General features: G+C 37.4%; 1 protein-coding gene across 8 annotated transcripts; it reads right to left on the reverse strand.

The window, feature by feature from the left end:
• Nucleotides 1-404: 404 nt before the first annotated feature.
• On the reverse strand, nt 405-27,842 carry LOC131078813 (uncharacterized). Of its 8 annotated transcripts, XM_058016586.2 has the most exons (7): nt 27,259-27,842; nt 27,087-27,151; nt 26,867-26,899; nt 24,971-25,239; nt 2,812-2,863; nt 2,620-2,687; nt 405-1,864 (listed from the first exon to the last, which is right to left on the reverse strand). In XM_058016586.2, exons 4-7 carry the CDS (start codon nt 25,211-25,213, stop codon nt 638-640), a joined length of 1,590 nt encoding a protein of 529 aa, XP_057872569.1. In that variant the 5' UTR covers nt 25,214-25,239; nt 26,867-26,899; nt 27,087-27,151; nt 27,259-27,842; the 3' UTR covers nt 405-637. The 8 variants fall into 8 exon arrangements, with proteins under 8 accessions (XP_057872569.1, XP_057872566.1, XP_057872568.1 ...); XM_058016583.2 differs by lacking the exon at nt 26,867-26,899 and having other exon boundaries at nt 27,259-27,840; XM_058016585.2 differs by lacking the exon at nt 27,259-27,842 and having other exon boundaries at nt 27,087-27,252.

The following is a 27,842-nucleotide window of genomic DNA, read 5'->3' on the forward strand; positions in this document are numbered from 1 at the left end:
AAAAAAGAGTTAGCAGGTAGCAATGATTCTTAATCAAGTCATACCAGTTTCGTAATTTCGACCTTGTTTCAGTTACCTTATTTTGATCTTGATGATGTCGATCCTGAAAATGTTTTAAGCCTCTTCATAGATAAAGATGAATTCTGGACTGCACTTGCTTCTTGACTGAAGGGTGTTTCTGAATGTATTGAACTGAAGCAACATTATGCCAATACATAGATAGAAAAATTAATTTGAGTCCAGTCCAGCACAAAAAGCTGTACCATGTAGTAGGATATGAGGTATCTCAAACCAGAAAAGATATCCTGTTGAAGACAGTGGCAGCCTAACTAAATAGATGTAGCTTGCTTGAATGGGAAATAACATAGCAAAAGCAAAATGAATAGAACAAATGAGACTTAATATTCTCTGCAAAGCTCCCATATATTCTTCTATATTTTGAAACTTTTATCAAGCCTTACTTGAAATCTACTTGCCTATATGATGGAATATCTCGATTGCATTTACTACAAGGTAATATTGAACAAAATGATAAAATGATCAATGTCCTATAAACGTTGAAGTTAAGAGCATTTTAGTTGAGCACAGAGGCAAGTACATAATGGATTAAAGAAAAGAAAATTAGGAAATAATATAACTAGGATTCTGCTGCAACTGGAAATTTCTGACAGAAAAGGTTGCGAACACCATGATCCTCCTCTGACCCCACACTCTTCCTAAGCTCATCAAGTGTTGCAGCCACATCTTTTGCCTCCTCCCTCAAATGTCCCAAAGTCTTTAACAATTCTTCTGACTTCCTTACATTCTCCTCACAACCCACATTACCTGCACCCTTGAATGATCTATCACATCCTTCTGGAAAGCAATAAAAATCTTTTCTTTGTAGATTGAACTCAGACTCTTCTTGCAGCTTCTTCTTCACCAAATTGAATTCATCCTCAACAGCACAATGTAGGCCACTACTCTTACAAGAATTATCATACCAATCAAAGGTCTCTTCGCTTTCCTCATCTGTATCTGAGATCTCTGTACCCCTTTTGTGATACTTATTTTTTACATTGATAGAGTTTTTATTGTCATCCATTTTGTATTTTCTAAAAATGTCAGAGTCACGGAAAAATCCATGTCGTGCATCAGAACCACTCTCTGCTTGCAACTTCCGGAACAGTCCATCTAAGTTTCGTGGACTACTGGAAGACTCCCTGCAAAATGACTTTCTTTCCTTGAGAATTTCTTTCACATCTTTACGAAGGATATTTTTCTTGAATACAGAGAAAGGGACCTTCTTGCTTGTTGACTCTTCATAGATTGGTGTTTCTAACTTCTCTCTTCTGTAACGACCTCTTACTTCATATGTAGATTCATTTCTCTCTTGGTTATAGCAGAAGAACCTGTCTTCTGAATTCTTGAAAATGGGAATATCTGTGCTTGTTTTCATCTCCATTGGCATTCTTAGATGTGGATAGCTAGGAAACAAGCATTCATTTGCATCAAACGTGGGAAATTCTTTTCTTTCCACTCTATTGGACTGAAAAGCATTGTTCACAATATGGAACTCCTCTTTAAATCTAGCTCGTCGTTCTTGCCATGCCTGAGCTGTTGAATCAACTCTCACTCTAGCTCTTTCCCGGAACATTTGGAGTTTTTCCTCATCAGACATTCTGTCAGAATACGTTGCATCCTTTTCCACAAAAAGCCTCCATGTTTTTGAATATTTCTGCTCATGTTCAACCTGATCAGAAGTTGATGATCCAAAGGTACCTTTTGAATTCTGCACTTTTTGTGAGCATCTCTTACAGCTTAGTTTTGACCTTTCTACGTTGTACAGTGCTCGTTTTTTTTTGTCAGACAGACATGCGTAAGCCTGCAAGAACATGAACCAGATGTGATGTTACAGTTAAGGCACCGTGACTCAAGTTTCACACTCAACATGGCTCTATGCATCATATGATTTGGTTCAAGAAATGAATAATTCAGAACACTAATTAATCTGCGATGTTGTCAATTTGTATTTGAATTTCAGTTTCAGCAATGAATAATAGAAAACTGAGAGCATCAGATGAATAGGACACCAATGTTGACATCCTCTATTGAAAGTCCAGTACATGAAGTTGAAACAAAAAATTCTTCGAAAACTTTCTTCACAACAATTAAAATTTGGCTGCATCTCAATTATCATGACATCTGAGCTGTAATCAAATAATGGCCAAGAAAGAAAATTGCAATACAGGCCATTGCGGGAAACAGCATGGCCAATCAGATTAACAATCAAGGAGAGAAAAAATGTCCTATTTTGAAAAGACTCATAGTTGAACTTGAAGAACAGTCATACAATTGAAATCACTTTTCTGATCAGAAAATACAGAAAGAGATAAGTATTGCTTTTAGTTAGAATGGTGTTCTTATCTATCCATTTCACATCAACAAGCAAAAAGCACGACATGGCTGCATGCAAGGTGGTCACTTATATTTGAATTCTGCACATATAAAGTTTAAGAGGTTTTGTGGCATATGTGATTAGGCACTATGCAAAACGGGATATACAAACTTTTTCTATGGAAAAGGTTTCTGGAAAAGCTGTGCAAATTTTTTACCATCACTAAATATGGCTGCACTCACCTCAGAAACAAGTTTGAATGCAGCCTCTGCTTTTGGATGTTTGTTCTTGTCTGGATGAAGTAACAATGCTGCAGAAAGAGAACATCAGTTTCATAAATATTCAACTATTCCATGGGTTAAAATTGCATCCAAATAAACATGGCTAATATCAAATGACAAGAAGATGTAGGAAATTATAATTCCAAGGCTTACCAAGTCGGCGGTATCTTCTTCGTATCACATCAATTTCTGCATTCTCCTCTACCTATTCTTAAAAAAGCTTATTAGAATTATGTCCAAATTAATAGCCAAGGCACAGAGAATTGTAACCATAAATATTTATCCTAGACGCAGTCGAGTAGCCATGACATTATAACATTACAATGGAATATATAAACAAGTCAGATTTTTCGGCTAAATTATGGATGAATGACATTTGATGAACCAGCTAGCTAAAACATCCCTTTCACACCAACAATATTTATATTTACATTGTAAAGATGTAAAAACAATAGGGTACTCAAAACAATCATAGAAAGTAACAAAACATTTGAGGAGGATCTGCTCCCTCTCATTTAAGAGTCACAAGTTCATTGGCAAAGATTCAAATAGCCACACAAGAAAGCAAACTTACAGATTAGTTCACCTTGCATACTGATCTGATCTTTTGCAGCAATTACAGTTGATTCTTCATTCATTTACGGCCAACTCTGTTTCTAGGGGATTTATTTCAGAAAACAATAATCTTCCAAACCTTGAACACTTGAAACTAATGCAAACAATTTGTTTGCTTACTTGGCCAATTTGTGGATGTTATTAAAATACTATAAGTAAAATTATATCTTACAAACACTTGATAGAATCTCCCAAGGAGAGGTTTGCTTGTGATAAGAGACGAAGCAAGACAAGGAAATAGAGAGCGGGGAGGAACAAATAAGTGGTAGTGGGGAAGGAGGGCAACAAGGAAGGGTGAAGGAGAGGCAGAGGGAAATGTCACTGCTCAGTTTTACAAGGCATAAGGAACCAACCAAGATTAAGAATGACAAGATTGTGTATATGCTCCAAGATTAAGAATTTGAAGATCATGAACAAAAATCTACAAAAGAGGAAAAAGAAGTGCCCAAGCAATAATTTGAAGGTGAACAGAACTTGGGTGCTAGTCAAGGAAATCAAACCCAAGCAATCATCTTCTTCGCTGGAGGAGATCTTAATTTTGATCTCTTATTTACAATATCATCTTCTTCCTATTCTTTGATAAATGAGAGGATTTGCTCCTTTGACAACCCCTTTTGTTCAGCTCTTGACAAACTCTAATTCCTTGGCCAGCTGACTTTTTACTCAGATATTCAACCTCTTACAGTCATTGAGGCACCAACTACAACATCAAAGCAAATCTGTACCTCCAAAAATCTGCTCAATCAACGTAAAATATTGTTGTAGAGGTGATGCTTGATCGAATTTGATCAACCCATTTGTTCAGGGCCCAATAAACTAGAATGGGCAACCATTCTATATGGATTCCTATTATAAGAAAAAATTAAAAAATTTAAAATGTAACCCTAGGGATGTTAACTTAAGAAAAAAAACAATACAATCCTACAATGCATGCAAAAGTGATAAAAATATTTCAAAATTTAAAAAACCTTAAAATTATTATTTTTTAATGGAAAGCATGGAAAAAATCTGAAATAAAAAAAATAACTTCGAAAAATTTACAAAAACTTTGAAAACACAAAATAAATTTACATTTGATTGATAAATCTCCTTGGCGCAAGCTAGTTGTTTCCCGTAGTTCTTAACAAACACACTTTATGCCCTTGCAATCACTCAGCAGCAAAGAAACAGCAAGCTTGAAGAATGAAAAATGGTAAGTTCGAATAAGGGCATATGTTTTTTGGTTTTTGTGTTTTGTGTAATTAGGGTTTTCCACGTCACTTATAGGTAGGTTTTGTATTAAAAGGGTTTTTTATCTTAAAAACAGAATTTAAGCACAAGCCTTACTAGGCCCTAGGCACAAGCCAAGTACCCCCCAACTACATCTTAGATGTACCTGAGGGTATTTGGGCCACATGAGCTATGCCTTAGGTGAACTCAAGATGAAATTGGGCTGAAAGATGTTCATAAACCCATTTGGGTTGGGTACAATACCCATACCAAGCAAACCCAACTTCTTAGGTTTTTAGAAATACCCACACATGGATCTAACCTAAGATACCGGTTCTTGGCATTTTAGGTTGCGTCCGAGTCTGGTTCTTGCCTGGTCCTGGTCCTCCACGAGTTCTCCCTAAGTTCCACCCAAGTCCTGCCCAGGTGGATGGGTTCTCTATGGGTGGATGGGTTCTCTATGGGTCCTGCCACAGAGAACCCATCCACCTGGGCAGGACCCAGGTGGAACCCAGGGAGAACCCGGGCGGACCTAGGAGAACCCAAGCCCGTGGGTTCCCAAAAACGGGGCCCATGGGTCATAAAAACACAAAAACCAATAAAAAAATACTTTTTTAAATATTTTTTTAACATGTAAACCCATGTCTCTCTGATCTTTTCCAATATGCTTCACCGGTCTGCTCTAAATTTTGTTCTTATCCTCTACATAAGGCTGCTCATATATTCTCTTGTTCTATCGCACCAAGTTGTTCTAGACTACTACGGATCTGCTTTTATTTATGTCCTTATTCTGTTCATCCTTCTGTCCTAATGCTATTCTTATTCATCTCTGTCATGCTCTAACTTAGGATCCTTTTTTCATGGTTGAATGATGTTGTATTATATTATTCTATGTAATATCTGATATGTTTATAACTGCTGTAATATATCATTGCAGCAGTCACATTGTATATTTCATTTTTGTATGGATTGTATCATTGTAATAATCAATAATGGTAGTGATAGTTTATAAATTATATAATTATATTTTATAATTTTGATGTTTGAACACACACACACACACACACATATATATATATGTGTGTGTGTGTGTGTGTGTACGGAGTACGGACAAACCCGTACCCGTACCCAAGAAAAAAAAAATTGCCAAATCCATACCTGAATCCGAACCCGAACCGGTAACTTAGGATCTAACTAAAAAGAACCCACTCAAGGATCTAACTAGTAAAACCCACTCATGATGTTTGTGGGGAAGAATAATAGTGCAAAGAGTTGTGTGGAAGCTCAAGAATCAAGAAAAATCTACCAACTTGAGCAGCAATGCTAAAGATTCCAGAGGTTAGACAAAAGCTTGCATAGTAGTGCATGGGCTGAATCGTACTCATCAAAGCTTGTACAAGGCATGTTGAACAACTCGACCTAATAGAGTTTGCACAAAAGAACAATATATGCAAAAGTACAAGAATTGTGCAAGTCCACTCACAACAAAATTGCCCCTAGCATACCACACCAACACAAAAACATCAAAATACACAAGGCACCCAAGCTATTCTTGTGCACAAAAAACCAAAAACAAGATATTTTTAGGTGATGCAAGATTGCTTAACCCTAGGATGCTTCTACATAAATGTTCCTAGAGGGAAGGTTTTCTTATGGATCTCATGGGTTATGATAGGAAAGATAAGGTTTCATGATGTAATGAAATCTTAAAAGGAACCATATGAGGATCGTATTGCATTATTGCAATTTCCAATAGGATATAGAAAGGACCTCATAACCTACCAAGACCATAAGCTGACATCATTTAGATATCTAGAGATTTAACATCCTTAGGGAGTGATCATCCAAAAGTACTATGAGAATTAAAAGAAAGATCCAATAAAATGAAAACCCAAACATTCGATAAATGATTCACATAAAAATGCCAAGATGTTAGTGGATGCCCCTATGGCACCTCATAAGTTCATAACACAATATATTCATTATAGAATTAGAATGTACTTAATGATATGACATGAATAGAGGTAGGGCCCTTCCCCTTCTCAAACTCTTCCCAAGTATGCTTCCCAAGAAAATACTCTTAGAGCGAGATATAGAAGGTAGACCATAAACCATATTCAACAAGGCCATCGCATGCTTGTAAAATACAAGTGCGCCACTCCCATGCCATAGACAAAACTCTTGATATATCTTAGTCACCAATCACAAAACTTTTGTTCCTTCATAACACTTTCAAACCTTGTTCACTCATAAGCATTAGAAGGCTTATCAAGTGAAACATTTGCAACTACCTGAGTTTATTAAAGATATCTTTGAGACTAAATCTGTTAGGCTAATATCAACTTTGTAACCTTAGTGATTTGGAACATGGACAAAAGGTTATCCCTCAAATCAATAATAGCATAGATACCATGAATAGCCCCATTTTATAACACAACATGACCATTTCCTACAACTATTTACATTGAATCATGTGTTATTTATCTTCTTATCAGTAAGTTTTCCAAGTGATGTAAATAAACTACCATCCTTAGCCATATGATAAAGTGCATCTTTAATCCAACATCCAATCAAATCTAGAAGTACGATCAACAAGAGCAACATCCTCACCACTACCTTGCCCTTGAAAAGGCTTGAGTTCTTTGCATTCCTTCCTAAGGTCCTTCATCTTCTTTACAAAAGCATTCTCTTTATGGCTTGTCACAATAGTAGGCATCCTTTCTTGCCTTTTTTGCCTTCCTTGGCATTGCATATGTGACCACCCTTGCCTCAAGTGTCACCATTATGAGAAATCATTTTGCTCCTATCATATTTGGCTTCTTGGTCTTCACTTGAACATGCTCCGTTGTCATGATTCCCCTTAAAGTTTTACCTTCCTCCTTTTCCATCAATCATGTGAATCTCTTGATTCCAACCACATTCACCCAACCATATGAGCTTCTATTCAGAAATCAATAGTGAGCACATCCTATCAAAAGTGACAGGTTTTCGACCATCATTCATTGTGGTTCTAGTGAAGAGAAAGATATCATATTAAAGCTTTAAGTTTCAAACAGATTCCACCACTTGACTGACTTCTAGAACTTCTGTTTGCCTTCCTCCAGCTGCTACAACATACTGCTCATTTGTACTCAATTGTCCTTAATCTAACCAATATCTCATGGATCAAATCTGACTAACTCCTCGTCCAATTTAGTACAAATCTTAAAGTCATCCTACATCTCCTTTGGAGTCTTTTGCCTCTTAAGATGAAAATTAAGCTCAGAGACAATCTGAACCCTGATCATTGCCATTCCTTGATCTTCCCTATTTTGTAGGCATCTCTCTTCTCTAAGGATGTTAGAACTATTAATGTCCCGTGAATAATTTGGAACATGTTCTCCCCATCAATAAAGAAAATATTTAAGTTCTCAAAGAAGCACAGCATATCACCTGACAGCACAAATTATCACTCTCAATTTGTTGGATTGGATTCTAATCAAATTATAGTCTGGCTGTATTTCTCTGGTGTACCTGTAGTTATGGCACTACCACTTGGAACTGTGAGATTCATCAAGAAATTGATGACTTCACACCACTTTTAATATGCAAAACATCCACCCAGTTACACTCAAACATGTGTCAGCAATGGGATTAATATATAAATTCCTACATGAGCCAATATATGAAATCCCACAAATTAGTCACATCAGTATCAATCAATTCACTGCCACATGGTATGCCAATCAAAAAAGACGAAAGAGCCTGCAATGTCCCCTCTCTGGATCGCCTTATATTTTGCCCTAAGTTCACAAATCCAAATGAAACAAAGAATATAATATAGTTAGAGATAGAATTCTTACCCAAGGATAAGATATGTCCGTTTTGGAAACCTGCAATCAAGTTAGATAAACATTGAAGATATAATTCATGAGATAAATCCATTACTAAGGTTAAAAGAAACATATTTTCATAAACATATAACAAATCTAAACTATTATATGGGGTTCTACCATAACAGGGCATGAGATAAAGAGACATGATAAGGTTCCCAAAAGATCCCCTACCCTGGGCCCAAGAGCAGATTTCCTATCCCTCTTAGCCTCATGTAGCCTTCTACCATCTCATATGAGGTGTACCTAGTGAAGCATCCATAGTCGTTCCCCTTCATCATGCCATCCTTCTCACCCTCTTATTATTGAAGGTCCCTTGAGTTTGTCGGTTTCTGTCCCAACAATCGATCAAGATAGAGGTCGTAGGGGAAACTACAATAGGGTGCCCCAAAATGACCCTCTACCCTAGGCCGAAGAGCATATACCCTATCCCTCTTGGCCTCATGTGGCCTTTCGCCATCTCATATGAGGTGGTGTGCCAGTGAGGGATCCATAGCCACTCCCCCTCCTTACATTCCCTTCCTCACCCTACAATGATCGATTGTTGCAAATTAGAAATCATATGATTGCTCATATCTAATATTGTTAAATCCATCAGTATATATGTTATATTAGCGTATAAGGATTCATACATTTATTTCTGCATACAACCAATATATATATCGCCTTTCGCCATCTAATATGAGGTGGAGTGCCAATGAGGAATCCATAGCCGCTCCCCCTCCTTGCATTCCCTTCCTCACCCTACCATGATCAAGTGTTGCAAATTAGAAATCATATGATTGCTCATATCTAATATTGTTAAATCCATCAGTATATATGTTATATTAGCATATAAGGATTCGTACACTTATTTCTGCATACCATAAGAGATTAGAGTATCACAGTTCATATCAGGTATATTAGAGCTCCTACTGTTCTTCAATGCACTGCTTGAATGCTTGATGTTGTTCTCTTATATTCGTCCATCAGGGTGGAAGATTATGACTTTTCTCAAGGTGGTGACCGTTGGAATGAGAAGTGTCCCTTTGCTGCCAATCACGTGTCCTTTCATGACCAAACTGCTCCTTCAGATCATTATTATTTATTCTAGCTAATCCTTGATCTCGTCCTAGAGGAGATCACTGCCACTAAGGGGAGAGGATTGATCTCTTCAAGCAATTACTATTCAATAGCAAATCTTATTATATCTGGCCTGCAATATCCCAACTACTGGAGATAGGCGATTGTAGCATGTTTTATGATCAATGAAATTATGAAGTCTTACGTGTGTAAGACAATTTCATATTATGGTTTTTTTGTTCATATGATGTTAGATCGGGGGCATGACAGTCCGTTGCTCCTTCCTATTGTGACATTTTCACACATCGCCCCATTGCAAATGGGGACCCCTGCTTTTTGTTGGCTGGGTTAGGTGTTTTGGTTAGTTTAGTGTTAGCTTGGCAGCAGTGTAAGTCTTTAACCTTTGAAGGAGGAGTTCACTTTGTTTTGCCATGGCCTAGAGGTGAGTTGAAAGGTAAAGTTGTGATCATTGCAGGTGGAATTGCAAGCTTCCCTTGCAATCCCGCTATATTCTGCTAAGTTACTCTTCATCTTCAATCCAAATGCATGATTAGGTGTAATGGTTGCTTGAGGCTGCAAAAGTGTTTGTTTGTAAAGGGTATTATTGTGCTTGATTGAAGGTTGCAACGTTGTGTTGAGTGTGCATGAAACCCCTTGCAACTCCAAGATTGATTGCACAAAAGACTTAAGTTTTCGAGGATGACTGCAAGAAGTTGTCTAACATGCAATTTTGAATGTACGCATGAGCACTTGCAACTCCCGCCACACTATGCATGACCACTGCATAAACTCTAAATTAGTTGAATGGAAGATCTGATTGTTGATTAATGATGAAGCCTATATGTTCATACCATTTGGAATTTGTTGCTTTCAAGTTGCAATGCATGGTCAGACTGAACTTATCTAAAAGCTTAACTTCAAGTGCTTTATGCTCATTGTTCATGGTGTTGGTGTGTATAAATGATATGAAAATCATTCGCTTACCCTTAGGAGATTGCACCATCTTTGTGTAGTTGTTTCCTCATGGTGAAGCAAAGCTTGGTTTGGTTTCATCGAGTCAACAATCATTTCTTACATCCATAGGTGTTAGCTTAGATTTCCTTAAACCTTTCACCTTTTGTCTTTTATTTTCCAAGTGAGTTTAAGTATTTCGCATTCCAGTTGTTTCACAAAGCGTAAGTCCCTTTATGATTACTAGCATTATCACATCATATACACTATCTGTCCAATGTATAAAGTCAATGGTTCGCATAGTAAACCTTGGAGTTGCCTTATTTGATCATGTTGTTTAGCATAAAAGGTTTCTTTGTTTGAGAGGATAGAATACCTAGTATTTTATTCTGTGTTCCAAATGCATAAAAAGCACATCAACACTTCCCAAGTAGCATCTTTTGTAGGTAGACCCTTCCATTTAGCTATGTACTCCTCAATAGTTTTATTTCTTAATCTCTTCTCTCACACATTAAGAATGGTCTTTGATTCCAAAATCGACTTGCCTTCATCATCTAATGGTGGCAACTCTGGACATGGGGTAATATGTTGCCCTAATACCTTTTTGAGGTGAGACACATGGAACACGTTGTGAATCTTGCTATTTATGGATAGCTCCAACTCATAGGCAACTTATATTTTACTCAAAATTACATATGACCCATAAAACTTCGGCTTAAGTTTCTCAACCCCACTCACTTTGACGAATCTTTATATGTTTGCAGTCTTAAAAAGACCAAGTCTCTGATTTCAAATGTTTGTTCGGTCCTTTTCCTATCTGCAAACATTTCTGCTAGTTTTGTGCTTGGTGGAGGTTGTCCTTAAGTGTATTCATGATATCGACATTTTGTATCCGTATAACGCTCAAAAGGGACTCATCCCTATAGACACATGGTGGGTGGTATTGTAGCAATACTCTCCCAAGTGTAGCCATTTAATCAATGCATTCAGTTGCCCAGTGAAATAGTTCCTCAAATATCCCTCCAACCATTTATTTACAATCTTTGTTTGCCCATCTATTTGCAAGTAATAGCTGGTACTGGGGGTTAGTTCTATTCTGGCTAATTTGAATAGCTCTCACCAAAATAGGCTAAGGAAACTATTGCCTTAGTCACTTACAATATTTCGAGGTAGACCATGCAGTTTGAAGACTTCTTTAAAGAAATTCTTGGCCACTTGAGGGGCTCTAAAATCTGTTGATATAGCCATGAAGTGTGCACATTTGGTTAGACAGTCCACTAACACATAGATGCAGCCTTCACCTTTCACCTTAGGTAGTCCTATTATGAAGTCCATAGAAATGCTTTCCCACTTTTGATTGGGTATGGGCATGGGTTGAAGAAGACCTGCTAGGAATGTATGTTCTTTATTTCTTTGGCACACCATGCATTCCTGTTGTGACGTATTCACACATCGCCCCATTGCAAATGGGGACCCCTACTTTTTGCTTTCTAGGGTTTGTTTTCTAGGTCTTTTAGGGTTTTGTCTGTTAGCCTTTGCAGGATGAGTGCTGTCGAGGGGATCGTTGGATTATAGGCTTTGCTTGAGCCAGGGTGAGTCCACAGGGCCCCAAAATTAGGGTTTCTTTGAGAGTCTTCCTTAGGGCCTGGTTTTGCTATCATTGCTAATTGTGTCTTTCTTTGTGAGTGGGTATCATTCTTGAAAGTCCGAGCTAGGTCGAGTTGGTGAGTGATGAAGTCTGAAATGTCATCCTAACCTTCAAATGCCCTGAAATTCGGCTAAGTCTGGAATGTCCTGATCCTGAAATTTGGCTAAGTCTGGAAAACTGAAGAATCCTCCAAAAACTAGATTTTGCAATATAACTCCTGGAGGTCCGAAACCACTCTCAAACATCCTGAAAGTATATATGGAACATAACTTAAAGTATAAGAAAGAAGTTATATTCCATAAAATGATCCTGACAGAGAGTCCAAAATGTCAAATTTCGCTCCTGACCCTTCCAAAGGGTCCAAAGCGAATTTCGCTCCTGACCCTTCCAAAGGGTCCAGAGCGAAATTCTCCATAAGACATTCCACTTTGACCAAAACTTAGAACTAATGCATTCCTAGGCTTGAATTAAGGTAAAAACACTTGTTTGAATGAAGAAATGTGAAAATGAAGTTAGGACCTTGGCCAAGATTAGGAATTTCGCTCCTGACCCTTCCAGAGGGTCCAGAGCGAAAATCTTTATAACTCTTGTTTTCCTCCTTATTTTGGCTAGGCGTTGGCTTGATGAGAGATGAATGGGTATGTTTTTGCCTTGGGAGGGAGTTTGATTGATTTTGAAGATCAAGATTTTAGCCTAAAGGAGAATTTCGCTCCTGACCCTTCCAAAGGGTCCAGAGCGAAATTCATCATAAACTTCATTTGCCACCTTGTTTGAGCTCGAAACCTTTTCCTAACTTGGAAAATGGCCTAACTTTGCCCCGAGAGATGGTTTGAAGCTTGAAAAATGAGCAATTTTGGACAAGAAGGGAAATTTCGCTCTTGACCCTTCCAAAGGGTCCAGAGCGAAATTCCCAAAAGCTCTTACTTTGCAATAAAGGAAGTCAAGTTTTTGATTTGTAATGACATGGATGGAAAGAAAATGACTTGCTTTTGCCTCTTGAGGTCGTTTTGAAAGGGAGAAATGAAGGATTTAGCCCAAAAAGTGATTTTCGCTCCTGACCCTTCCAAAGGGTCCAGAGCGAAAATCTCTCTAAGAGACATTTCTTGCCTCATTTGGCCAAAATTTGATGTCCAAGGCATGATGAGATGAAGTATGAACATGGTCTAGCCTTTGGGGATGTTTAGAAGCATTGAAAATGAAGGATTCTAGCCAGGAAAGGAAATTTTGCTCTTGACCCTTCTAGAGGGTCCAGAGTGAAATTCCTTATAAACACATTTTTTAGCCTTTCTTGGACATGAAATCCTATTCCTAGCACAGTGCAAGGTGAAATCCCACTCAGCAAAGAAGTTTCAAGGTGAAAAATAAAGGATTTTGGTCAAGAATGAAAAAATCGCTCCTGACCCTTCCAGAGGGTCCAAGGCGAAATTCACATTTTCACCTAGTTGCTGCATGAAAAATGATATAAATTTGAAATACAAGACCTTGAGTAGGTCAAGACACACATAAACTCACCTTCTAGGAGATTTTGGAGTCAAGAAATGAGAGATTCAGGACCTAATTGAAAAAATCACTCCTGACCCTTCCAGAGGGTCCAAGGCGAAATCATCAAGAAGCTTCATTAAGCCTCAATCAAACATTGATATTCCCCAATTTGCGCTAAATTCCCTAAATTAAAACATTTGGAAAGATTGAATTAAATGCGCATTAATTAAGGTATTTTTAATTTAATAAATTAATTTTTGGCCTTGAAATAATTAAAAAAAAATTTACCTTGGAGGCACTTAAATTAATTTTTAAAATTAAAAAAATACAAATGAGCGCTCAAAAAACATTATTTTGCCTTTATAGACAAGTCGGCCACCTTTTCAAGGAAATTTTATTTATTTTACCCCTTATTTGCCAAGTCGGCCTTGAAGGGAGTAGGGTGAGCGCTCTATATAATGGGGGAGTATTGCTTCAAGTTTCAAATCATTCATTCATCCCTTCTAAGTGCGAAATTGAGGAGCAATTTGAGGAGCGAAATCCAGCAGATTGGAGGCGAAATTTTGCTAAGTGTTGGAGGCTGAAGAAGGAGAAGCTCTTTTGGAGGCTAATGGAGGCATAATTCATCCAAAGGAAGACCACAATTCAACCCTTGTCCAGCAAAATCCGGTCTTCTTTCATCATTTTCCAAGGTTTTATAGTTAGGCTTTCAAAGGAGAAGGTATGAAGAATCATTTTGAAATTCTTATTCAAGATTTATTTTGATTTCATTGCCATTAATTTGAAAAATTAGAATTCTAGATTTATCATGTCATTTTCAAATTAATGTTTTGAACTATTCCTTTGAAAGGTCTTGAATTCTATGCTTTAAGGTTTGATGCTCAAAGACTAACTTTAATCTTTTGTGTAGGCATCAAATGGCGACCCCAGAGAGAGAAGATCAAGACAAGGACGACCTCCTCCCGTCTAGCATCGACAAGGATGGCCTTCTTCAGTCAAGCATCATCAAGAATAACCTCTTCCAATCCAGCATTCCAAGGCGAGGTACATCATCATCCTGCACATCAAAGACAAAAGAAGTCAGAGCAAGGGTTCGTTGAAGAAGCAGATAGTTTCAGATGAATTAATTAAAGCTAGCTTCTCAGCATCATCAAATTGGATATCTACCAAGTTGGGAGTGTTAGACAAGGTGGCATCCTAGTCATCACTCCTCCAGTCGGGTTGGTCCACCTCAGCATGTCCAGATTCGATGCACCTGACTCATGGGAGATGGCACAAACTTCGATGTACCTACCCCAGCTATCCATTGGTCGAATATTCCAGAGAAGACATGTGTCCAATTAATACAATTATTTCATTGGTCAGAATTGAGTTTGTTGTAACAAACCCTAATTAGGGTTTTCATTGTAGAATCTTGGCCATTGATCTCAAATTGATCTTAGCCATTGAATTGTATTAAAGGCACTATATAAGCCCTGACTCTTCATTTGTAAAGGCTAATAGAAAGTAGTTAGTGAATAGTGGAAAAATAGTGGGTAAATAGTTAGTGAATAGTCAGTTAATAGTATAGCAATTAGAGTAGAGTAGAGAGAGAAGGCAAAGATTGTTGCCAAGATGTTGTAAAAGACTTGTAAAACTTCATTGAAGAAATGGTGAAATCTACGGGTTGATTCAACATTTGCATGGTCTCTATACTTCTCAAATTTGATTTCATGTTATTAGATGAGTGGAAGAAATGTGTTTGATTGATGGTGAAATTCGTATATCCATACTACTAGCAGTTTGTTGATTGCAGACTTGCCTTGTGTAGTCAACTGGAATCATTCAGCTTAAGCTTAACTTCAATTGTTGCTTCTTCATTGATATGCATCAACCTAATGGTGTCTATGCCTGTAGTGATGATCTGAACATCATAAAGCTTTCCTCCGAAGATCGCACTAACCTTGTGGAGATGGTCCTGGGATGTCAAAACAAGACTTAGTTAGAATTTCATCAAAGATCAATCATTGCTCCTACATTTCTTAGTGTCAGAATTAGATCCTTTCCTCGCCCTCATCCTTTTTCCTTTTTTCAAAAAGTCTAGGCAAGTGAAATCCTATGTTCCAACAATATTCAAAGCAAATCAGACGTTTAGGTCGTCAAGTGTAAGTCCCCTTGTGATTCCAACAAAATCACATCATACCACAGAGAGCTTATCCACACGTAGAGATCCTACAAAAAGAACCTTGAAGTCATCCCGATTGATCCTTTTCGCGACATCTTCAGCATTCAGAGACTTTATTCAAGAGAGGATAAGGTACCCTTTAGGTATTTTATTCTGTGTTCGCATGTGCATAAAAAACACATCAACAATTCCCTAGTATGTTTTAGTAAATCTCCTTTGAGACCTTTCCATGAGAATCTTTCCCTGATTTGTGCATAAGTCTTGAAGTATCCTTGATGCCCTAACAAGGTGTTGTCATGGTAGGTTTTCAGAATTTCCTTTTTTATCTTTGACCTCAAAGTGATGTATATTCTATCTTTGTAGAGGATGAGTTCATCAATAACTCAGTATCTCTCATCTTGTACCTTTCCTTCTAATGTCATTTGAGAGTGCATCCTTAGCATATTCTATAATTATGGATGTTTTCCAATTCGTGGATATTGTTGTCATGGAGCCAAGGTGGGATCTTTGTGATAGGGCATCAGCTACAACATTGTTTTTCCCCTTCATGTACTCGATGCCGAAATCATATGCTTGTAACTTGCTTACCCATTTTTGTTGCCTATCATTCAAATTCTTTTGGTATACAAAAAACCTCAAGCTATTATAATCGGTTTTCACTACAAATCTCCCACAGATTAGATATTATCTGAATTTTGCTAATGAATGCATGATTGCTAGCATTTCTTTGTCATAAACAAAACAGGTCCTTTCTATTTCTTTGAGTTTCCTACTTTCAAAAGCTATGGGGTATTTGTTTTGCATTAACACCACCCCAATACCTTCCCCTAAAGCATCAAAATATAATTCAAAAGGTGAAGAGGTCTGGTATTGCCAAAGTGAGACAAGAACTCATTACTTATTTAAGTCTTTCAAAGGCTGCTTGTGCTTCTTCGCTCCAGGAAAATACCCCTTTCTTGGTTAAGTTGGTTAGGAGGGCAACCAATTTTGAGAAACCTTGGACAAATCTTTGATAATAGCTGCAAAGTCCTAAGAAACCTCGAAGGTGTTTAAAAGTTCTTGGTTTTGGCCAACTCCTTATGGCCTCAATCTTCTCTTCATCCACACTAATTCGTTGAACAATAATTTTGTGCCCTAGGTACGAAATTTCTTCCAACCCAAATCCGCACTTGGAGAGTTTGGCAAATAGTGAATGGTGCTCAAGTATCCCCAACACTTCATCTATGTGTCTTAGGTGTTCTTCCCAAGTTTTACTATAAATTAGGGTGTCATCAAAGTAGACCAATAGGAATTTCCTTAGCTGCCCCCTGAAGATGTGATTCATACATGACTAGAAAGTGGTCGGGGCATTTGTTACCCCAAAGGGTAGCACAAGAAATTCAAAATGACCGTAGTGGCACCTAAAAACTATTTTGGGTATATCTTCTTCCCTTAGTCTAATTTGGTGGTACCCTGATCATAGGTCAATTTTTGAGAAGTATACCACCCCATGAAATTCGTCGATTAGTTTATTGACTTGAGGGATGGGGTGTCGATTTTTTATTGTCTTTTTATTTAGTGCCCTGTAATCAATGCACATTTGCATTGTGCCATCTTTCTTTTTTGAAAGTACGAAAGAAGAGGCAAAAGGACTAGAACTTGGTTGGATATGTCCCATTTCTAACAATTCTTTTATTGCTTTTTCAATCTCTTCTTTGTATTTACGAGGATGGTGATAAGGAGTAGTAACAAAAGGCTTTGTCCCTTCCTCTAAATCAATAGAATGTTCAAAGGCCCTTTTTGGTGCAAGTCCTGGAGGGATGTTACTAAACACCTTATGTTTGTTCAATAGTGGTTGTATGTCAACATGAATTGATTTTCCTTTGGTGGAGGATTTGTCTAGGATCAAACATTGGGCAGCCCATTCTACTTGTCCATGTTTAAAAATTCTCTCCATCCTTTTGGATGAGATGACTCTTGGGGACCCATCGGATGGTCCTTGTAAAGGACCTTTTGCCCATTATGTTCAAAACATATTTCCAACTTTGGGAAGTCTAGGATGCACCAGCGCAATGAGTGTAACCATGGGGTACCCAAAATTACATTAGTATCTCCCATATTTACAATGTAAAATTTGTCCTTGATTGGATGTTCACCCAAGGTGATGTTTAGTTGGGAGATTTTCTTTGTGCATGAAGTAGTAGATCCATCAGCCAAGGCCACCTTAAAGCCTTTAAAGTCTGCTATTTATAGCTTTAGTCTTGCAACCAAGTTTTCATCAATAAAATTGTGGGTGGCCCCACTATCTACAGGGTTGCCATTTTTTGCCCTTTAATAACACCTCGTATTTTGAAAGGATGATGCTTGGATGCCCTTGAAATGGAGGCCAAGGTCCCACATTTCTCGTCCTCTTCATCATACCTCACTTTCTTGTTTGGGTTTTCTTCTTCTTCCTCTCCTATTTCTTTTTTGGATGTTGCTTCAATATTATGGGCTTGGCTTCTTTTCCCATATCTATGCCTTGGTTCCCAATCATCTTTGCTTTTATAACACTTTTTTTTTCTTTTAAGATCCTTCTAGTAACATTTATGTCCAAGTGCCCATGGATCATTGCACTTGAAACACAACTTTTTCTCTTGGTTTTCCTTCTACTTGCATACATGTTGGGGCTCCCATCTTTCCTTGCAATCATAGCATAGATTTTTCCTTCGGAGTTCTAGTCAAGAATCTCTAGAAAGAAATGGCCTTTTATGCCTATCATTCCCATAGAAGTGTTTATCTTCTGGTGTTACCTTTTTGGAGTAGCCTCTTTCCCTTGTTTTGGTGTTATCAAGCCATGTGGCTTTTAGGATTGCTTCTTGGAGTTTGGTAGGGTCAAAGGCACTTACTAGGCCATGGATGGTATCTGATAATCCCTCTATAAATAGGTAGATGAGCCTTTCCTCGGATATATCGAGAACCATGACTGCTAGTCTTTGGAACTCTGTCACATAATCTTCAAGGGATCCTTCTTCCTTTATTCTTGTTAACTCTTTGAAGTATCTTTCGAGACGTTTTTGGTCAAACCTCTCAATGATTTTTTTCTTGAAGGCATCATAGGTCTTTATCCTTCGATGGTTTTGGGTGATTACGCCATGGTGCCACCAATCATGAGCAACCCTTCTAGATGCAATATGGCAAATGTAATGGTGTCTTCTTCTAACATGGGGCTAAGAGACAGGTAGGTCTCTAGTTTTTGGATCCATGCATGGGCCGTGATTTTTTCCAACCCATCAAAGTAAGGTATGGTCAATTTTCCTACTTTGTGTTGTAAATCTTGATTAAATCGATTCTTCCCTCTTCTATGAATACTTTTTGTTCCGGCCTCACGATATATTGTGAAGAGAATGCTCCTCTTGACTTCAAGGTCAAGCCTTGAATATGCTTCAACAAGTTCATTCAAATTAGGGTTGGGTGTGTTAATCTCCTCATCTTCCCTTGATGGCCTTTCCCTAGTTAAGAAGGGAAGTTGGGTTGTTTCTGGGGTTGATCCTAATGTAGTTCTATTGTCACTTTCAAATTGGCTAGGAGTGATATTTCTCTCATTTCTTTGGTTGGGTGTCAGCATATTCATGGTGATGTTTATATTTTGTAGGGTTTGAAGAAGGGATTGAGTTTTTTATTCGTTTTTCTCCATAAAAGCCCTCAATTCATGTTCCATTTGTTCACCCCTTGTGTTGTCTTGGTTCGCAATTTTCTTCTTTTACCTTTCTAGAGCCCTTAAAGCCCTTTGACTAAGTTGCATCAACTATTGTTCGTCTCTCAAGCTGGCAAGAACGATGCTCTGACACCACTTCTAAAGTCCCCTTTCTGATCACCTTATATTTTGCTCTAAATTCACAAATCCAAATGAAACAAAGAATATAATATAGTTAGAGATATAATTCTCACCCAAGGATAAAAATAGTCCATTTTGGAAACCTACAATCAAGTTAGATAAACATTGAAGATATAATTCCTGAGATAAATCCATTATTAGGGTTAAAAGAAACATATATTGATAAACATATAACAAATCTAAACTATTATCTGGGATTCAACCATAACAAGGCATGAGATAAGGAGACATGATAAGGTTCCCAAAAGATTCCCTACTCTAGGCCCAAGAGTGGATTTCCTATCCCTCTTAGCCTCATGTGGTCTTCTGCCATCTCATATGAGGTGGTGTACCTAGTGAGGCATCCATAGTTGTTCCTCTTCATCATGTCATCCTTCTCACCCTCTTATGATTGAAGGTCCCTTGAGTTCATCCCAACAAATCGATCAATATAGAAGTCATAGGGGAAACTGCAATAGGGTGCCCCAAAATGACCTCTACCCAAGGCCCAAGAACAGATACACTATCCCTCTTGGCCTCATGCGGCTTTTTGCCATCTCATATGAGTTGGTGTGCCTAGTGGGGTATCCATAGTCGTTCCCCCTCCTTGCATTCCCTTCCTCACCCTACCATGATCGATTTTTGCAAATTGGAAATCATATGATAGCTCACATCTAATATTGTTAAATGAATAGGTATATATGTCGTATTAGCATATAAGGATTCATACATTTATTTCTGCATACAACCTATATATGTTAAATAATAATTTCTGGATACCACAAGAGATTAGAGTATCACAGTTCAGATCAGGTCTGATCGCTGTATATGAGAGCTCTTGAAGTTCTTCGATGCACTCCTTGAATGCTTGGTGATGTTCTCTTATATTCCTCCATTGGGGTGTAAGGTTATGACTTTTCTCTAAGGGGTGACCATTGGAATGAGAAGTGTCCCTTTGCTGCCAATTGCATGTCCTTTCATGACTAAGCCGCTCCTTCAGATCATTATTATTTATTCTAAGTTCTAACTAATCCTTGATCTCATCCCAGAGGAGATCGCTGCCACTAAGGGGAGAGGATCGGTCTCTTCAAGCAATAACTGTTCAATATCAAATCTTATTATATCAGGCCTGCAATATCTCCAACTACTGGAGATAGGCGATTGTAGCATGTTTTACAATCAATGAAATTGTGAAGTCTTACGTGTAAGACAATTTCATATTACAGTTTTTCTGTTCATCTGATGTTAGATTAGGGGCATGACAAAGCCTATCCACAAGTATTGTTGGCACCTATCTCACTAGTGTTATGTGATTAAATTATGTTTCAATACCAGTTATCCAATCTTGACTGCACCACCACCTTTACTCACCCCTTGCTGATATAGTGGAGTCATCACTCTACAATCAGTACTACTCCCACACATTCCAAGTGACCTACTAAAGGAGTTCTTGACTTGTCCACACAATCATCTCTATTAGAAAACTTTGATGAAGAATTTGAGGGGCTAAACAGAAGAGTTTCGTAGACCCCAGTGAAATTTTACAAGAAATCCAAAAATGTGATTTAGATCAGAAAAATTCAGCCATTTACTAGGGGTTGTTACTTGTTGCACAAATGCTAATTCTCCTAGATAGATAAATTATCATCCCAAAGGACCAAAATAAAATTGCTACTCTCTGAATAGGTGCTCCTGAGATCAAAAAATAATTGTCAGACTCCTTCCTACATCCACCACTAGAAACATCCCTTTCATCAGAAACTTAGTTGGATTTTTTCACCTCTTCTAAATGTGACTACCCTACAAAATGCTAAAATATGACCAAACATGTAATGTCCCTTATTGGAACGCTACCTGTTTCCCAATAGTTACATACATCCTTTCACATCATTATGTTTTAACTTAGGATATTGAGATTAGAAGTATATATAATGCAATAAATAACTAATTAAATTTAGGGTCTGCCATCACTTCTTCCCTAACCCTATGGAAGATGGTGGAATTACTGTGTTAGGGTGCTTGGAAACAGTCTAAAAGCGGGCTCCCTCAAGGTTTCTTAGGAACATATGTTCATGGCAATCTCGCGACTCTCCCTTAAGGCTTCAGAAATATATGTCCTTACCCATCTAGTGACTGAATTACTCCGCCTTTCCCTACACAAACCCCCTATCCCTATGTAGGCATTAGTGGAAGACTAAGGACTAGAGCATTAATATATTAATATCTTTATGTATTATGAATATATATAAATTATTATGAATATATATAAAATTAAGTATGACTGTCATACATATTGCAGTCTATATTAATATTACTATTAATTCTGCAGAAGAACATTATCAGGCTTCATATATTAAGCATACATATTAACAACCTCCCCATGCATACCACCAAGAACAAAGGATGTTACTGCCTGTAACTTAATAACAGTTCTGATCTGATCTGATCGATGGTGATTCACTGGATGCTTTGATTCCTTTCCTTTATATCTGTCAATGTGAAGGAGAGGTCAAACCTCTTCATAATGTATGCCCTTTGGCAAGAGACACACCCTTTCACCATTAGTACCCTTTGAAAGAGTGCAACTCTTCATCATTTCTGCCATTTGAAAGCGACACAACCTTTCACAATCAGATCTGCACTTCTTATTTAAATCAGATCTGCACTTCTGATTCCCAAATTATCCCCCCTCAAATGAGGTTCTCTTCTCCCTTTTATATCTCATGTTTGAGGGAGTCACAACTTTTCATTTCGTGTCTTTTGACCATTAATTAACTTCATTAAATTTTAATTAAAGTTAATTATATTCTTTTATATTTTAATTTAATTTTTAATATTTTAATTTAATTTTTAATATTTTAATTTAATTATTATTATTTATTATTAAATTCTATTTCAAAGTGGGGACATTATAAAACACCTTCACATGATTTCACCATTTATGCACACCAGGTGATTTGTAAAGGATCAAAACCTAAGGGTCTTTAGACCCTAGGCTGTAGTTCAATGTGAGTATTAAGTGCAATAAAACATTACCAAGGTAATAGAAAACACATACATGGAAGAGATCACAAGAATACCAAGTTATTGGTGGATTCCCTAGAGGCATCCAAGTACACAACATACTCAATATAGAATCAGAACAGGATTAATGACAACATGGATATAGGTGGAGAAATACCTTCCATTTATTTTTATTTTTTTGGTGACCCAGTGGTATCCCAAACCCTGAGGAATGCCACATAGATTTGTGACTCAGTGCAGCGATCTCCACCACCCTTGCCCTGGTCTTACATTTTTGCCAGATTTTGGGGGAGGAGGAGGCGAGCTGAGGCAAGACCAGTCCACTAGAAGTGGCAGCCCGGCCTGAACGAACCACACACACCATTTAACCCTAAGCAGAGAGAATAGATCTCGGTACCTATATGGGATGAACCCAAAGCCTTAACCAACTACGCTGCCCCTTCAGGCTTACCTTTCATTTATACGCCTACTTTCATAGCATGTAAGGAGAATCAACATTCTATGCATACTATGGAAATATCAATCCGAAGGTCTCTATGGGTCCAATAAGATGAATTTAACAACTCTAAAAATTATATTGTACAACCCACTCAATTTCTTTTCTAGCAGCCACAACTTATGTGTGAACCTTCCCAAGATCCTCCAGTAGGAGTCTTATGGAATTTGCATCAGAAAAAGAAGCTTCATATCAAGAGTGTATCAGAAGTCACCGAAGCTCTATCAAGGAAGATGTCTTTAAGGTCCAACGACCTGTGCAAAAAGGAATTGTCAACTTGCAACATGCAACTTCTCCAGGAGAGGCCAACAATCTGCTAAAGATGACATGATGGCCAAAAACTGGTGGGCATGCAAAATAGGGAGAAGGGCATTATTTCTTCTTGAATTTTGGAACTATAGTAGCTGTTAAACCAAGGAATTAAAATTGGACAACTAAGGTATGTAACAAAGTTTCAGTGGATTGGATTTTAGAGACATCTAGACATTCTAAATGATGTCTAGGATAAAGTTTCCCAGAAGAATTAAAATAATTGTTTCGTTAATCATATTTGCTGCGTTACATGTCAAAGAAGTGGTACCATATGGTGGCAGAAGGAAAAGGCAAGTGATCAATTACTTAGACACTAGATAGTTGGCACAAAATTTTCTGATTGACAATGAAGCTCTTCCTCTTATGAAATAATATTTTTATGTTCATAACATTAGAAAAAGGAGAGAGGTAAGGAAGAAAGATGATGAATTTGAAGATGTCATGCTGCCTTCATTTTCTTAAATAGTGTCTGCTTATTACCCGGTCTTACATTTCCTGTGTTAAATCTTAGCATCATTGAGCCTAAGTATACATGGAAGAAATAGTGCATAAGATTATGATATATGGAATTCAAGATTTCTACTAAGATGATACATCATACATCATGATATGTCATCGAATACCCAGGACAACAAAGTCGTTAAATATTTTGTTTATACTTTAATGTAAAGTTCTGGAATATTGTTGTTGGTGATGATTTTAACAGGACATCAACTCTTACTGGCAATCAGACAAGCACTTGGACTTCCTGAAGTTTTTGCCCCCTGCATATGAGGGAAATAGCCTTAGGATGAACAAGGTTGGCTTTTGTTTATTTCCTAATGATAAGGGTATCATCTCTCACTCCCCACCTATTTCAACCGTGGACTTTTTTTCTCTGGTACATGTAGTTCCAATAAGAAACTGCAATAAGCAATAAGAATCAATAAGACAAATTTGAAGGGCATAGGTCAAATCTATATGGAAGAGACCATGCTACTCTGCAACTCATTGGGTAGTCGTGCAGCCTAAAAACGTCCTCATCTCTATATCAGTTTCTCCTGTAAAATATTGTGTGCCTTTCTTTAAAGCAGTACATCGACATCATATTTCCCATTCAAAAAATGCCCTGCATCTGGGTGGTTGAATGTTTCAGTTGTTTGGGTGAGGATTGAATTTTTATAATAAGAGTTGAATTTTTAGAGTTGTAATGAAATTCTGAAACTGGTGGACATTACTTGTTCTTTTTACAGATTATCTCTCAAAAAAATCATTTTGTGTATCTAATTTATTCCTGAAGACGGGTCTAGAAAATAGAGCCATCAGTAAATTTAAGTTAATTAAACACAGTTGTATCCAGATATATTTCAAAAAACAAATATTGGCCTGCTCATAAATAAGAAACATCAAACATCATGTTTGAGAAATTTAAGATAGGTATTCAACAACACTAAAGTAGGCATAACAAAAACATCATGAGAAAAAGCTTGTAGGTAAAGTGAAATATTAGTACAAAACAATATTTGAATTGTAGAAAAACTCATTTAGAATCCAGACAATACTATTTTAGTCAGAGAGACTATGGTGATATATGAAGTGTAAGTCATAAGAGGCAATATTTCAAGTATACAAATATTATAAAAACAAAATCAGAGTCACTTACCTTCAAAATGACATACCAATCAAGGGTCTTTGATTTCTGTGGCTTTGTGCAGGAACAAGATGTCTTAGTTGCAGCAAAGCAAATTTCAGCTACAGATACAAGCTCAGAAACATCTTTAATGCCAGGAAACTGCTGTTCAAGCTTCTCCAGAAGTACAAAAGCATCTTCATACTGACAATTGTCCACGTAAGCACTTGCTTGTCTTAGTGAATCTTTTAATTCTTCAGAAGGCCCCTCCCCCATGTTGCTAGATTCTTTTGATTTTATTTCTAATCCTCAAAATCAGCAATAAGATCCATCAGCATTCAGATATGAAACTCTTACAGCCATAAAACCGAAAAGTAGCATTCATTTACTTATTAAAGCTTGAGGGCTATTCAAAGACGAAAGATATTTCTCAATTTTCAATTGTATATGGGTACTATTAGAGCAATAAGAATATTACTGCGGTTAAAAGTGCATGAGTACTATGTGACAGAAGTCTGCTAATTAGAAGTGTAAGATATTAGTCACAATCAAAACTTATCTGCTAGAAACTCAATTGCAACTACAACAAATGTATAGTTATAATGCCAAGGATATCAAGTTAAAACAGGCAGACAGTGTTCTCTTCCAGAGTATTTGTATTGAGGAAATGCATTCACACAGATGGTACCCTGTTCTTCACAATATGCATGCAATTTGTCCAGTGTTTCATCTTAACAGTTTTTCTCTGAAAAAACATTTGATTGCAAGAAAATCAATTGTGATGAAAGCTTATTCTTATGTGTATATAATAATAAGGGTTCACATTCTATTTTTGCGGACACTTTAAACAGATTGCAACCTGGGTCTCATGACAGGAATAGGTATGCATCCATCCTTTTCACAAATCTATGAATAGATATGCTCGTACTCATTCTAAGATAAAAACTCATAAATCCCACTACAAGTTTCAAAGCAAACTTCACCTTTTACCCTTTTATCAGCTACTCAAACACATATGCAGAACTTTATCAAAGCACTCACTGGCAGCATACCTTGTAATCAAGATGTTCAAAATTACATTCCTTATCCCTATCATTTTCTTTTGTGAGTAGCTGTTCAATTTTCACACGGACTGTTCAGTTTGCTAACATTTGTGTCTCACCCAAAGTGAGTTTGCAAAGAATGTAGATCAATATACCTATAACAGAAATGACAATTTTTTGTTTCTTTCTAGACCACATTCTGTCAGGCTGTGATCTAGCAGTAATAGTTGCACATTTTGTGCATGTCCTCCATATCAAGTAGTCTTTGCTTTAATGCACTTTGGTGGATGCAGCAGATGAGTTGGCTTTCCATGAACCTTGATCCAAAGTGTACATGACGACACAGTTGGCTTCTCAGCTTAAGAGATATTCTTCACTATGATGAATATTTGAGAGTACAGGGTGAGGGTAGACAGCTGACCACTAATCATCCAAAATGTAATGGGCATTGAAAAACAATACATAGCGGCAGTTCATAGCACTACAGAGCAGATTTGGATAGTTAAACCTCCCTTTCCATGAACCTTGATCCAAAATGTACATGACGACACAGTTGGCTTCTCAGCTTAAGAGATATTCTTCACTATGATGAATATTTGAGAGTACAGGGTGAGGGTAGACAGCTGACCACTAATTATCCAAAATGTAATGGGCATTGAAAAACAATACATAGCGGCAGTTCATAGCACTATAGAGCAGATTTGGATAGTTAAACCTCCCATGCATGAGTAGAGTAAACCATTAATATATCTAGCACAAATTTGAGTCGCAGCCCTACTCGCCAATAGGCAGCAGTTCCTGAGTACCAAACTAAAAAGCCAGAAATATAGAATCTTGATCAAGATCTGCCTTTGATCAGTGCAATCAGATGGCCTTCGTGATTCACCTTATGCGAACTCGTAACTCGTATGAATTGATCCTAGGACCACAGAAAAGTAGATCATTGACTTTTTAAGCTACACACTAAAACCCAAAACAAAACAAAACAAAAAAAGGTATACAACATTCTTCTCTCGAATTAAGCTAAATTCCCACCATCCATTCTCGAAAGAAAAAATGAAAACATTATTTTGCATTATGTTCGAAATGCAGAGAAGACAATGTACCGATAGAAATGGTAGCCGAAACGCCAACTTTGCCAGTGGGTACTTACAACAACACTTGACGTGCACTAGATCAAACCCAAATTAATTTCAGATGGTTTTCTAGTATGATATGATACTGAACTTAGATTCAACAAGTACATTGCATGTTGTTTATAAGGAACATTGGACTCACGTAATATCATACTTGAAGCTCAATAGGAATTCCACTCATCGCCAGATCACAATGCAGTTTCATTAAAGATGTGCGAAAAATGCACCCAATCTAATGTGCATGGACACACATAAACATAATCACATGAAAACCTCAAAATCTCATCACCTTATATGCCTCAAAATCCACAGAAGGTGGAGAAAAAGGAAATGAAGAAACATAACTCAATTTGGAAGGAGTATGTGGCTGGCAAATCTCCATTTGCATCGACATCCAAAATTCTTGGTATCTGTATGGATAGGTATTCTGGTGGAGGGAATTAGGTATTCTAGTTTGGGTTATTTGTATTGGTTATAAGAGGAAAGAGTGGGGCCAGGATTGATACAGGTGGAATATTGAATAGAGTCCCTAACCAGTTGGAGAGAGTGTCCCCAGTTCGACATCATTCAATCACAAGTTTGCCATCACTTTTCCTTCATTGACTGGCCCAAACTATTATGATGGATCATGTGCAAGAAAAAGTGTATGACATACTGTCCCTATCAAGCACCCTAGATGTCCTATAGACTCCTCTTTTTGGCCTTTTTGAAAATGAAACTAGTGTC

The sequence above is a fragment of the Cryptomeria japonica genome, chromosome 2, assembly GCF_030272615.1.
Source record: "Cryptomeria japonica chromosome 2, Sugi_1.0, whole genome shotgun sequence".
Lineage (NCBI taxonomy): Eukaryota > Viridiplantae > Streptophyta > Pinopsida > Cupressales > Cupressaceae > Cryptomeria > Cryptomeria japonica.